Source organism: Myotis nattereri (assembly GCF_964212035.1).
Source record: "Myotis nattereri genome assembly, chromosome: 3".
NCBI classification, from domain to species: domain Eukaryota; kingdom Metazoa; phylum Chordata; class Mammalia; order Chiroptera; family Vespertilionidae; genus Myotis; species Myotis nattereri.
In genome coordinates this window covers 131162392-131176121 of record NC_138077.1, presented here as the reverse complement: position 1 = coordinate 131176121, position 13730 = coordinate 131162392, and the positions used below count along the sequence as shown (strand labels likewise).

The 13730-nt window shown below is 43.2% G+C and overlaps 1 protein-coding gene across 1 annotated transcript; it reads left to right on the top strand.

The window, feature by feature from the left end:
• Nucleotides 1-3408: 3408 nt before the first annotated feature.
• On the top strand, nucleotides 3409-10969 carry GCM2 (glial cells missing transcription factor 2; the record flags this gene model as incomplete). Its single annotated transcript, XM_081087004.1, has 5 exons — nucleotides 3409-3607; nucleotides 7566-7818; nucleotides 7951-8063; nucleotides 8698-8823; nucleotides 10031-10969. Exons 1-5 carry the CDS (start codon nucleotides 3518-3520, stop codon nucleotides 10967-10969), a joined length of 1521 nt encoding a protein of 506 aa, XP_080943130.1. The 5' UTR covers nucleotides 3409-3517.
• Between the last annotated feature and the right edge of the window lie 2761 nt (nucleotides 10970-13730).

The following is a 13730-nucleotide window of genomic DNA, read 5'->3' as shown; positions in this document are numbered from 1 at the left end:
CAACTTGAATTATAACTAGATGTTAAGGGTATTTCATGTTATGACATTTACGGAAGGTATTTGTTTATATCCAAGCAAAACATCCTATAACCGGAATCTCAGCTGTCAGCCCAGGACTGTGCCTCCCACCTCCAGTTCATTTGAAATGATACTTATTTAAAAGCTCATTATATCCCTTTCCGGGGAAAGATGATGTAAATATACTTACGTTAATTTATCAATTTTAATCTCAACCTAGCAAATTCAAAGCCTTCTTCCTTGCTTTTGAATTAATGGGCTTTTAAAATATCAAAATAGTAATTAAGGAAGAGCCAGCTTTGAAAATAAAGTGTTCTGAATCAGGGCAAACACTAACTGCAGGAAAGAATTGAAGAAGAATAAACAATAATCAAAATACAGTTTAAATATATTTTACTTTAGGAAATAAAACAATATAGTAATATAATAACAATATAACATAATATAATAAAATTGTTAAAATTAGACTTTAAAACTTCATAATCCATTATTTTCAGACTTTTCAGGAAAAATACGCCTTTCAAGCCATATGGTTGTTAATGCATTCAGTCTTTCAGGAGAAATGAAAGATAATAAAATAGAGAACACATCAACTTGTATATTTTCATTTTGTTATATCATCACTTTGATTCGTTTTACTAACATATTTTACCCAGACACATTTTTAGGGGAGTTGAAATATGTGTATTCTAATTCTGTAAATGGAATTCTGTAAATGGAATATGGCAGAGACTCTGACATTTATGTGGATACCAGAATCCATTTAGAAAATAAGTACATGAGTAATGGATTTGCTTTAACATTAAAACTTGTATTTATGTTTTTTGAAAGATATGGGCTCTCTAGGAACATCCCAAAATTAGAGAGACAATAAATATTCTAACAATGTTTACAGGAAGACCAGAAATTAATTCCTGTGCATTCTCAGAGGTGATTGTAAATATTTTTGAAGTTATATTAAAAACATTTTAAAGTATACATTAGGTTAAACTATCAAATTAACAAAATAACGATTTGTAAAAAAATAAAGTGTCCATTGTTTTAACCTCTGAAAGACAAAGCAATATAAAAAGCAACTGGATGACAGGATTGCGATGAAAGCTGAGGATAAAACCAGGGGGTGAAGAGTGGACCCTCTGTACGTTTCCTGATGATTATCTGAGAGTGATTTTAATCACAAACCCAGACCGACTCGACCTTTCAGGAGACAACTTTGGGGCAAGGGAGGCTGGGGGGATGAACAAGTCACTTTCTACCGCGTGGATATTTCGCCTCTGATTGGGAGGAGTATCCGAACTGGAATCTAGAGAAAGATAAGTCATAGAACTGCCCAAAGATGGCATTTCCAGTCACAAGAGTTCTCCGCTGATCACCTGCCAATGGGATTGACTTTGCTAACACGCCTGACTGTGCCCTTAACTGGAGAGGTGAGAGAATCAGGATTGTAGATGTTGTTCAGGTGATGGGTTTAAGGTTCATCAAAGGAAAAGACAAATCCTGCAAGAGGCGCTGGCCTGGGCACCCTACCAGCCGGGTCCCACCTGGCATTAGTCTGTGCGCCAGCGTGCGCTCGGAGAGACCAAGCTCTTGGGCGCCAGCTCCCTGATGTAGACTCTAGAGCAGCGGTTCTCAACCTGTGGGTCGCAACCCCTTTGGGGGTCGAATGACCATTTCACAGGGGTCGCCTAACACCATCGGAAAATACATATAATTACATATTGTTTCTGTGATTAATCACTATGTTTTATGTTCAATTTGTAACAACGAAAATACATCCTGCATATCAGATATTTACATTATGATTCATAACAGTAGCAAAATTACAGTTATGAAGTAGCAACGAAAATAATTTTATGGTTGGGGGTCACCACAACATGAGGAACTGTATTAAAGGGTCGTGGCATTAGGAAGGTTGAGAACCACTGCTCTAGAAGGATGTAGGTTCGGAACATCCTCCTCTAACAGTGACCACCACCCTTCCCCCCCACCCCACCCCACCCCTTCAGGGTGGCTCTTCTCTGGCTAGGGCTGGCAACCCTCCCGCAAAACAAAATAAATTCCAGAAACCCATCTTCTCTCTCGCCCAGCATGGGTAATGAGCGACTTAAGTCATTTCAATCCTTTTCTTGGGTGCTACCGGGTTCCTCGGGGAGCCCACAGCGTCCTATGCCCCCTCGCCTAGCTGTTGGAGTCTCCAGAAAAGCCTCCCCAGATGGACTGGGGGTAAATACATTTTGCCGTGGTATTTCCACAACAATATCAATAAAGATGACTTTTAAGTGATTCTTTATTGTTGAAAGTATTACATATGCCACCCTTCCCCCGCCCCCCATTGACTCCCTCCAGCCCGCCCCCCCAGGCCATCAGCACCCCATTGTCTGTGTCCATGGGCTATGCATATATGCATACAAGGTAATAAAGATGATTGTTTAAAAGGGTTGTCAGGTGGATGGCGACTGAGAACTCACCCGAGCCCCAATCCCTCCTGTAAGCAGATAGGGAAACTGGCTCAGACAGAGAGAGCTGCGGGTTCTGCGGGAGCTCCCCACCCCCCACCCCCACTCTCTCCACCTGCCCCTATGGTCTTCCCCACTTTCTCCAGGTTCACTTTCCAGGACTCTCTTCCCACTGGGCAGGGTCCCCCGCAGCCCCGGGGTGGGTGCACCCAGGCTCACGAGCACACAGCGACCTTCGGCACTCCCCTGGACATCTGCTTCGGCGCCCCTCCCGCTCCCCCCTCACACACTCACCCAGAAGAGCACACAGTCCACAGTCCGGGACCCGTATAACAGCAGCCACGGCAAAGGCCCGGGGAAGGCCCAAAGAAGGCCACAGATCCTGCGGCGTGGGCGCAGTTGCTCAGCCTGCGGCGCGCAGCGGCCTAAGGTTCCCCAGCCGCAGGAGAATTGAGTAGCGGCTCGAAAGCCACTGTCTCCAAAGCTTCCGGAAACCCCAGAGGCCGGGCGGGGTTCGAAAGAAAGAAAGACAAAAAAAAAAATAAAAAAAAATCATCAATATAAAGGAGGCAGTCCAACCTCCACACCTCCAGCCTCGCCCCTTAACATCTTGGCTTCAGTTTCCTGTCACCTAAGGGCTCAGGTCAACCTCCCCCTCCTGTTCCTATTCTGTCCGGGAGGGGGTGACCGGCCCTGCTGGTGCGGGACCTGAGAGTTGGAGAAAGAGAGAGTACAGGCGGAGCTGCCTGGCACCTTCAGGACTGAGGCCCAGATCTGGGCTCCCCCCGGGTCCTTAACCCCCGTGGATGGACTTCCAATCTCTCTCTCTCTCTCTCTCTCTCTCTCTCTCTCTCTCTCTCTCTCTCTCTCCTTCTTCTCTCTCCCTCTCCCTCTCCTTCCCACTCCCTCTCTCCCAATCTCCACTTTTTTTTCTTTCTTTATTTATTTTTTTATTGGGGAAAATTCACCTGGCGCGCCTCTAGATTTGTTTTCGTCTTCTATCTTTCAGGATCCTTGCGGGACTTGGCGGGCAAGGTGGGCAGATGCCAACGGAAGCCGGGCAGAAGGCGGACTGTGTGCGCTCCTACGGGATGAAGCTCAGTTGGGACATCAACGACCCGCAGATGCCTCAGGTATGTGACACGGCGTGAGCGCACAGTCCTTCCAAAGAAGGAGGTGGCATTCAGGTCCTTGTGGAGAGCAGCTACAGCGTTTCGACAGGTTCAAGCCTCGGACTAATGCAGTGGTTCTCAACCTTGGCTGCACATTAGAATCACCTGGGAATCTTTTAAAATCCTGATTTCTGGGCCTCATCCTCTGGAAATTGTTTCTTTGTTACTAATGTTGTGGCCCCACCCCGTAACAAAGAAACAGAATTTCTTTGGCCATGTGTCTGAGTGATGTGGGCTTGATAGAGTTCAGATGCATGTAATTGAGTAGATTAGAACAATGTAAACATCTTGACCACGTCCTTACTTTACCTCGTGGACTCTGGCTATAAAATAAAGACTTGGCTCTCGGGCGCTGTCGCTAGCTCCCCATCAGAGAGGACAGCGTCCCACCCAGACCCAGCTTTCCTTCTCTTGTCTGTCTTTTCTCAATCCTTCACCACCCCCTCTCAGGCTCACCGAACCTGGCTGAGCTGGCTGGGCACATAAGGCGCCCAAAGTGGGGCTGAGTATGCCTTGGCCCTGCCAGCTCGCCACAAGTCCTTGCAGAGACTGTGGACAGAGCATACGCAAACACACATGCCAACAAGCACAGGAGAGTCCTCATATGTAGATGGACTCTACAAAGGGCAGAGTTGGGTATCTAGATGTATCTTTGCCTAGCTCTTTCTTATGGCCTGTCCAAGAACATTGAAACTGTCCATCAGGCTCCACCTTTCCAGTCCTCTTGGGGGCGGGGGTGGGATGCCTTGCTCCTCACTTTCCTTTAACCAAGGTAGAAATCAAGTGAATCTCTCCTTTTCCATTCTTTGAAATCCATGAGAAAGGTAGGGGAGAATCTCATAGCATTGCTTCACATGCACCAAACATGTGAGACAGGACTGCAATCCCTGTGAGGGGAATGGTGAACAAACAGCATGCCTTAGGCAATTTATTCAGATTCCCGGGGGTGCTGTCTGCATGAAGTATGGCTCCTAGGAAACTCCAGTCATGCTAACCAGGCCCTGGATGCCCACAGGGCCCCTGAAATCCAGAGTTTGGACATAACTTCTGGGTTTACTTTAATGACAAGAATATCTATGTCCTTTTAGGGTGGATTTGTGGTGTGTGTTTTTTTTTGTTTTAATGAAACAAAGTGGTTTGGAGCCGAGTCCAGGGAATTTATGCTTTGTCATACTGGTGTGGGGCAAAAGCTGAGGAGTGACTTTAAAGTCCCAGGTGGAGGTGGAGGGAGAGTGGGCGTGGCCTCCCAAGCATTTGCAAAAGTGGCCTTTCCACACTGTTGTGGCGTGGGAATGAGAGGCTTGGTTTTTACTAAGTATCTAGCATGTGCCATATAGTTGTTCAGATGGATAGCAATTCCGTAGCAAAGTTGCGTAGCCTCTCAAAGAGATCAGCAATTTTTGGATGTGTTTTTTGTAGAAAGTTTGTTCTTTTTATTTGTTTTAAAGTCTGCCTACTCTACCGTCACACTGTATCATTTTTGTGAGAGTAGACCACAGGACAGTAAGGGCATCTCATTCTCGCTGACTTCAGTCCATCTAAATTTTCATAGGAAAAAAGCTCATCTTGCATTTTAGAGCCACAACCAAATAATTAAAATATGGCTCCCCTCACAAGCCATATTTTCTGGACTTCCATAAATGTGGGTAATTTTTCCTTTGGAGACTGGCTCTTAAGCAAGGGAGTGTGTGTGACATCTCCAAGGGGACAGGTGCACTGGGCTCTATAAAGAGAACTGGGAAAATGTAGGCTTCTAGCCCTGTTTTGGCTAATTGAAGGAGCAAGAGCTAAACTGGCTATATGACCTTGAGGTAGTTATTGAATTTGCCTTAGTCTCAGGCTGCTCACCTGTCATCACGGGGCAAAATAGATAACAATCTTAAGCTCTCGGCCAGGTCGGCTGTGGTGTTCAGCGTGTGCATGTTTGTCTGTGTCTGAGTGCATGCACTCGCACGTGCCAACACATTAGAGCAAATGAAACCCAATCCTGGAGTCCTCCATTCTTGTTTTGACTTAAAAATACCGTCTCTGTGGCTTCATTTTCAGTGTCACTATTTTAGTTGCTGGTGTGAGACATGGGAGTCTAGTCTGTATACAGGGCAGCACTAAAAAAATAGCCTGTTCTGGAAAACTTTCAGTTTGTTAGTAAAATGAAATTGAAATGTTCACTTTAACAAGATACTAGCATTTAGTATGAACTTAGAGTTGATAGCACATCATTATATATTTCATTTGTCACTAACCTTAAGTCAATCTATTAATTTATTTCAATTATAATATTTCTAGAAAAGATAAGAATGCCTATTAGTAATAATAATGATTTCAACAATATCTCTGTGGCTTTGGAAACAAAATTGCCTATTTACTTATTACTGTTAGAATGTACAAAACTAACAATGTGTGCAAGTCTGAATTGTCCAACTGAGAATACTTTTGCTCTGCAAATGTTGGATCTAATTCTCTGGGGTGGTGGGAGGGAGAGATGTTGCAAATGTCTTATTACTGTGGTAATACTCTTCTGAGCCTCTGTCATACCAGTAAAGCTAGTGGGGTCTGGCAACTCAGACTTCTGTTTAAATCCCAGCTATGCCACTGTAGAAGGTTCTCTCTCTCTCACTTCCACATCCTTATCTAATACATAAGAGTAACCGTGCACCTCATGCAACCTTGCTGTGAGGATTATAGATACTGCATTAATGTGGCTTTGTGGGCCATACTGTCTCTACCCTAAATACTCAATTCTGCATCGTAGTGTGAAAACAGCCATAGACAATACATAGACTCATGGACATGGACATACCCAATACAACTTTACTTATGGATACTGAAATTTGATTTTCATATCATTTTCATGTATCAAATCATATAATTTTTAAAAAATTTCCCCCAACCATTAAAAAATATTTAAAACCATCCTTAGCGTGTGCTAAAACCTGTGGCAGGCTGGACTTGGCCCACCGTCCCTTGTCTACTGGCCTCTGTCTGTACCAGGTGCCTTTAGGGCAGTGGTCAGTAAGTGCTCATTGAAGGGTAATTTTATATGAAACTGATATATAAGAAAGACATTGCGGCTTAATAATGCAGAACGTGATATAACATGATTGCAGCCATGTGGCTCTTTGTTGAGAATGACATTCCCGGTTGCTCTGGGGAGAGGCCCAGTTCTTAGCAGGCTTCTTCCCAGTGCCGGGGTTTCCCTTGATGTCAGGCCCTTCATCACAACGTCCTTGAAAACTTGGAGAGCTAAACTGGGAGGAACGTCGGAAGTTGTTCCTGCCTCTCTGATCTTGCTCTGAGTGTCACTGCTAATGTGACTGACAGGTTTGGAATAGAGCCAGGAGTTTTGAAGAAAAAGTGCTGAATTGAAGTAAAGCTATTTACAGTCTCAATTGCAGGCCAGGAAGAGACCATCCCAATCACTTTTTGCCCTGGTTCTTTAATACTTAATCTGGAAATGTTTCCAACATTTAAATATACAAGAAGTGGTATGACATGGTGATAAGGAGAAAAGGCTCTGGAGTCCAACTGCTAGGGCTCAAATCCTAGACCTAGAGCCAGGTCTTACTAGCTGGGTGACTTTGGGCAAGTCAGTTAACCTCTCTGGCCCCCAATTATTATTAGGTAACACTGGGAGAATAATATTATCTGTTGCCTGTGTGTTATGAAGTGTAGATGAATTGATACATGTACAGCATTGAGAAGAACAGCACAATATTAACATCAACTAGCCAATTGTCAGTAAGCTATTATAGACAAGATGAGTAGCATTTGTGATGACGTCGCTTCCGAGTTTTACAACATTTCCGGATCTAAAAGGGACCAATTTTTATTCTGATATGCTTGGAGAAAATTAAAAGCGCAGTGTGTTGGGTTTGGTCTTGGTAGACTTGACCGCCCTTCCTTTTGTGCGCCTGTCCAGGAGCCAGCCCACTTCGACCCCTTCTGCGAGTGGCCTGATGGCTTCGTGCGCTTCATCTACCGCAGCGACGAGAAGAAGGCGCAGCGCCACCTGAGCGGCTGGGCCATGCGCAACACCAACAACCACAACGGCCACATCCTCAAGAAGTCCTGCCTGGGCGTGGTGGTGTGTGCGCAGGCCTGCGCCCTGCCCGATGGCTCCCGCCTGCAGCTGAGGCCTGCCATCTGCGACAAGGCGCGGCTGAAGCAGCAGAGTGAGGCCCCGAGGCCTGGGGTGGGGGCGGCCTTGCAGTCCTGAGTTCCCTCCACCCAGTAATTTCCCTTTTGTTCTTTTGGAAGGGTCTGGAGTCGAGCTGTTATTAATATTCTCCCCTCTGGCTTTGCAGAGAAAGCATGCCCCAACTGTCATTCCGCTTTGGAATTGGTTCCCTGTCGAGGGCACAGCGGATACCCAGTAACCAACTTCTGGAGGCTTGATGGCAACGCCATATTTTTCCAGGTGGTTGGGGGGACACCACCGTTTCGGATGCGTATTTTCATTGTATAGTAGAGACCAAACCACCTGCCACGTGCCTTAGGAACTCTGGACCAAACCAAATACAGCTCCGTGGCCAGAAGCAGGTGCTGGGTCTCCCAGGGCCTTTCAGGCTCCTTGAGTAATTAGTGTGCTCCTTCCTACTGTGTGCTCTGCAAGGGCAAGAGATCGTGAGCATGTTGCAGTTAGAGTTGATTTAATATGGTGAAAGGACTGTTGGTAATCTTTTAAAATGTCTACTCTTATTTTTTTTAAAATACATTTTCATTGATTTCAGAGAGGAAGGGAGAGGGAGAGAAAGATAGAAACATCAATGATGGGAGAGAATCATTGACTGGTTGCCTCCTGCACGCCCCCTACTGGGGACTGATTCCACAACCCAGACATGTGCCCTGACCAGGAATCGAAACTGACCTCCTGGTTCATAGGTTGGCACTCAACCACTAAGCCACGCCAGCTGGCAGATGTCTATTATTGATGCTGTTTTATTAGCTCAAGAATTTTTTCCTGTCAGTTTGAAAAAACAGACATCAACTTGGGATCTTGGGAAAGACATAATTTTTACTAACATTGCCAGTTTCCTTCCCTATTAATGCAGGCTAAGGGGGTTCATGATCACCCAAGACCAGAGAGTAAATCAGAGACAGAAGCTAGAAGAAGTGCCATCAAGAGACAAATGGCCTGTTTTTATCAACCCCGGGAAAAGAGAATTCGAGAACTGGAGGTAATGGGGAGCTGACGTTACATTGTGGTCTGTGTTTATTTTCATCACAACGTATACTGGTAATTATGTAAAATGTTAAGTGTGGTATTAAATGTTGGGTGTGGTATTCACACCCAAGCAAGGTCAGACAATAATTTAAAAGGTTTGATTATCTGTGAAAATTGTGTATCTCCAACAAAATGTCATTGAATTAACATTTTGGATAGTGTTTCCAATTTCATCTCTTCTCTTTAAAAAAAAAAGTCAACTATCTACACAGTCAATAATACAGTGAGTATGCTGACTTGCTGATACAAGGGCAGTTATATGATGGTACTAAAGAAAGATATATTTGCATACCAACAGTGAGTTCACATGCATCCTTGAGAGAGCCCTTTACATTATTTACATAGAACAGATAGCATTTGTTTGGCCAACTAGATCCAGTTTGGCTTTTCAACCAAAGCATGCCAAGCGGGCAGACTGTTAGTCTGAGGATAAGAGAAACAGGCATTGTTTGAGCTCTTTCTATGTTCTAGGCACATAAGGTCTAAAGTTTCACACATGAGACGTTCACAAAAGCCTGAAGAGGAGGCTACTATTATTGAGCCCCATTTTTAAAATTGGGAATCTGAGACTCAGAGAGACTAAGTAACTTGTTCAATTAATGAGGAACAGGGTCAGGATTTGAACCCTGATCTGTGTCAGGCTCTAGAATCTCCACTCTTGCAAACTTAGGGGAGGACAGGACCATCTGCCACCCAGACCCACTCTTGCCTGGCTACTGTGGACCCGCATGCAGCCATGTGGTATTCACACCCAAGCAAGCTCCAGCTATGCAACCCCTGGACCAGAAGCCCAATTCATGTCCTGAGCTGTGTAGTGCTCACAACACAGAACCCACTGATTGGAAGTTTTTTTAAATATATATATATATATATTTGATTTTAGAGAGCGAGAGAGAAGGAGAGAGATAGAAACATCAATGATGAAAGAGAATCATTGATTGGCTGCCTCCTGCATGCCCCTTACTGGGGATTGAGCCCACAACCTAGGCATGTGCCCTGGTTGGGAATCAAACCATGACCTCCTGGTTCATAGGTCGATGCTCCACCACTGAGCACACGGGCTGGGTGGAAGTTGGTTGGAAGTTGATTTTTGGTTGGTTGGCTACTATTACAGGTGAGAGTTGCATTTTATTTACAAATAAAAATATATATCTTTTTAGGCAGGAGAGGATCAAGACAACAGTGGACACTTCAACAACATACCTACCCTGGAAAATCCAGAAGAATTTGATATAACTGCTGACGCTGGCTTTCCTATTCTAGGGCAGTCTTGCTTTTCCTTCCAAAACTCTGATGCTTATAAGGCTACCTGTGACCTAGCCACCTTTCAAGGAGACATAATGCCACCCTTTCAGAAATATCCAAACCCAAGAATCTATTTGCCTAGGTCTCCTTGCAGCTATGAATTGGCAGGTCCTGGTTATATAAATTCGAGTGCATATTCCACCCTGTATAAGGATTCCAACAGCAATGCTAATGACACAGACTGGATCCACCTGAATGCACTACAGTATAATGTCAAGTCATACAGCAGCTTCCAGAGCAGCTGTGATTTCGCCAGTAAACAACATGGCTGGAAACCAGCTCTTGGAAAACCTGGCCTTGGGGAGAGGACTGACCCTGGACAGTTCCAGGCCATGGCCACTCGCCCCTCTTATAACACAGAGCTTCCCGGTAGGTACCTCACCCCTCCCCCACCAGGTGCCCCAACCCTACAGACGGTGATCACTACCACCACCAAAGTGTCCTACCAGGCTTACCAGCCGCCAGCTCTGAAATACTGTGACAACGTGCGGGAAGCTAGGAGCCTTTTGGGCTGTAACTATACTTCTGAAAACACCCTGATGCCCATCTATCCAGAAGCCTTGGACCTTCCAGCTACAGTCACCAGGGCAGCCTCTCCATCAATGTCACTTCCCTTGAAAATTCCAGGAGACTGCAGGGCCATCAGACCCACTGTGGCATTTCCTCAGGAGTCAGCTCCTTCCAGGACAGACCGAGCAGAGACCTGGGATGTGTGTGCATCCGGACTGGGGTCTAGAATCAGTTATTCAGACAGAGTTAGTCCATTCTTGAGCTATGACGATGAGGACTTTTAAACAGCAAACCTGGTCACAACATAATATTGGTGTCCATGCCGGCAGTGGAACATGAAATGGCCACTCTCATGTTGAGTTGGGAAATGTATGTAGCACAACATTTTTAAACCCACTATACTACACAGAATAAGGTCTGGAATGTGTCTTTGTTAAATGAACAAATGAGAAAACTGGAGACCACGAAGATGGAATACAAGTTAAACCTGGTTCTCATTCTAAGCCTTTTCCCATTAGACCGTATTAGAGCATCTTTACTTGGCACTTTGAGGTTCTCAAACAGCTTCAGGAGGAAATCTTTACAATCTTATCTCTGGAGTCGTTTCTCAGGATTTTTATTTAGCATTTAAAACCTGTTAAAATAGTTTCAGGTAGTAATTTTGATCACTTTACCTCCAAATTTTTTGTCTACAGCTTTTAAAATATTCACACTATTTTAAAATATTTACACTATTGCAGTGATAAAATGCAGTTATTTTTAAGATAATTTGTTTTCCTTTGTCAGCTGAATAGCTTTTATTAGCATTGGCAAATGTCTTCATAACAGAGATAGCCTAATGATGATGTGTACTTAATGGATTATTATACTATTTAGCTAATATACTAATTACTATTATACTATTTATAGTCTTTCTGATTAGGTTTTAAAATTAGAATTGAGATATTTTAGTCAAAAACAGCTTACCATTTCTTTGTTACTTCTCATAAATGTAATTGATAATGTTCAATTAAATGTAATAAAGAAGCTTTAGAGTAATGTAGCTGATGCTTAAGTTATTTAAAAACAAATAGAAAAAATATTGTTCATATTATGACCTGAAAAACAGTTGTTATAATAGATGAGAACATATTACCCTCTTTAACAGTGTTGTTTCAGCTCCCTCGTTTACATATTGGAACTAACCAATCCCTGTTAACCTAGCCTACAATACTTTATTTGCATGAAAGAATTACATTTTCCGGGTTCTACTTTTATAAACCCTGCCTTTGTTTGTTCTCGCTGGAGCACAGTTTAGGTTGTTACCTGACTCTGTGTCTCTGGAGCTACAGCTCCTTTCACTCAAGTATTCTTTATTACAATCTAAATTTAATTTTGGTTTACACCCCCTTCATCCATTTTGCCCACCACCACCCCCTACCTCTGACAACTACCAATCTGTTCTCTGTATACTAGTATATGAGCTCAATTCTATTGTTAGTTTTATTTTTTAAATTGCACATATAGGTGAAATCATATGATATTTGTCTTTTCCTGTCTGAATTCACTTAGCATAATGTCTCCAAGGCTCATCCATATTGTCACATGTAGCAAAATTTCATTCTTTTATATAGCTGAATAATATTCTATTACATGATATAGTTATATATACTTTATATATGTGTATATGTGTATATATGTGTGTATGTATATATGTGTGTGTGTGTGTGTGTGTGTGTGTGTGTGTGTGTGTGTGTGTATAATGTGGCATAGATAGATAGGCCACATTTTCTTTATCCATTCATCTGTTGGTGAATGCTTAGGTTATTTCCATATCTTGGCTATTGTAAATAATGCTATAATGAACATGGGATGCATATATGCTTTCAAATTAGTGTTTTCATTTTCTTTAAATAAATAGCCAGAAGTAAAATTGCTGTATCATGTAGTACTTCTATTTTAAATTTTTTGAAGAACCTGTGTACTGTTTCCATAGTGGTTTTACCAATTTTCATTCCCACCAATGCACAAGTGTTCTCTTTTCTCCACATCCTCACCCACATTTGTTATATTGCTTTTTTGTTGTTGTTAATTCAATAACCCAAGGATATTTTTTTCCATTGATTTTTAGAGAGAGTAGAAGAAAGGGGGGAGAGGGAGAGAGAGAGAGAAAGAGAGAAAGAGAGTGAGAGACATCAATTTGTAGCCTCCTGAAGGCTCCCTGACTGAGGCAGGATTGAACCTGCAGTGACCTTTTGATGCTCAGGCTGGCACTCTAACCACTGAGCAACACCAGCCAGGGACGTTATATTGTTTTTATTTTTATTTATTTTTTTTTAAATATATTTTATTGATTTTTTACAGAGAGGAAGGGAGAGAGATAGAGAGTTAGAAACATCGATGAGAGAGAAACATTGATCAGCTGCCTCCTGCACATCTCCTACTGGGGATATGCCCGCAACCCAGGTACATGCCCTTGACCGGAATCGAACCTGGGACCTTTCAGTCCACAGGCCGACGCTCTGTCCACTGAGCCAAACTGGTTTCGGCTATTGTTTTTATTTTTAATTGAATCTTTATTGTTGAAAGAATTACATATGTCCTCCTTTCCTCCCCCATTGGCCCCTTCTAGCCTGCCCCCACCCCTCAACCCAGGCCTTCACCACCCTATTGTCTGTGTCCATGGGTTCTGCATATATGCATACAAGTTCTTTGGTTTATCCCTTCCCACCCACCCACCCACCCTCCCCTGCCTTCCCTCTGAGATTCCACAGTCTGTTCTGTATATTGTGTTTTTATAATGGCCATTCTAACAGGTGTGAAGTGACACCTGCCTTAGTGATACAGTTGCCAGAGTTAGCAAATAAATAGACAGGATGTCCTGTTAAATTAGAATTAAGATGAATAATTTTTGAGTGTAAGTAGATCCCAAATATTGCATGGACATACAAAAACTATTCATTGTTTATCTGAAATTCAAATTTAATTGGATGACCTGTATTTTACCTGGCACTTTCACTTGGTAAAAATATTATAATTCAATTTCATTCTTGTTCAAAATATGGT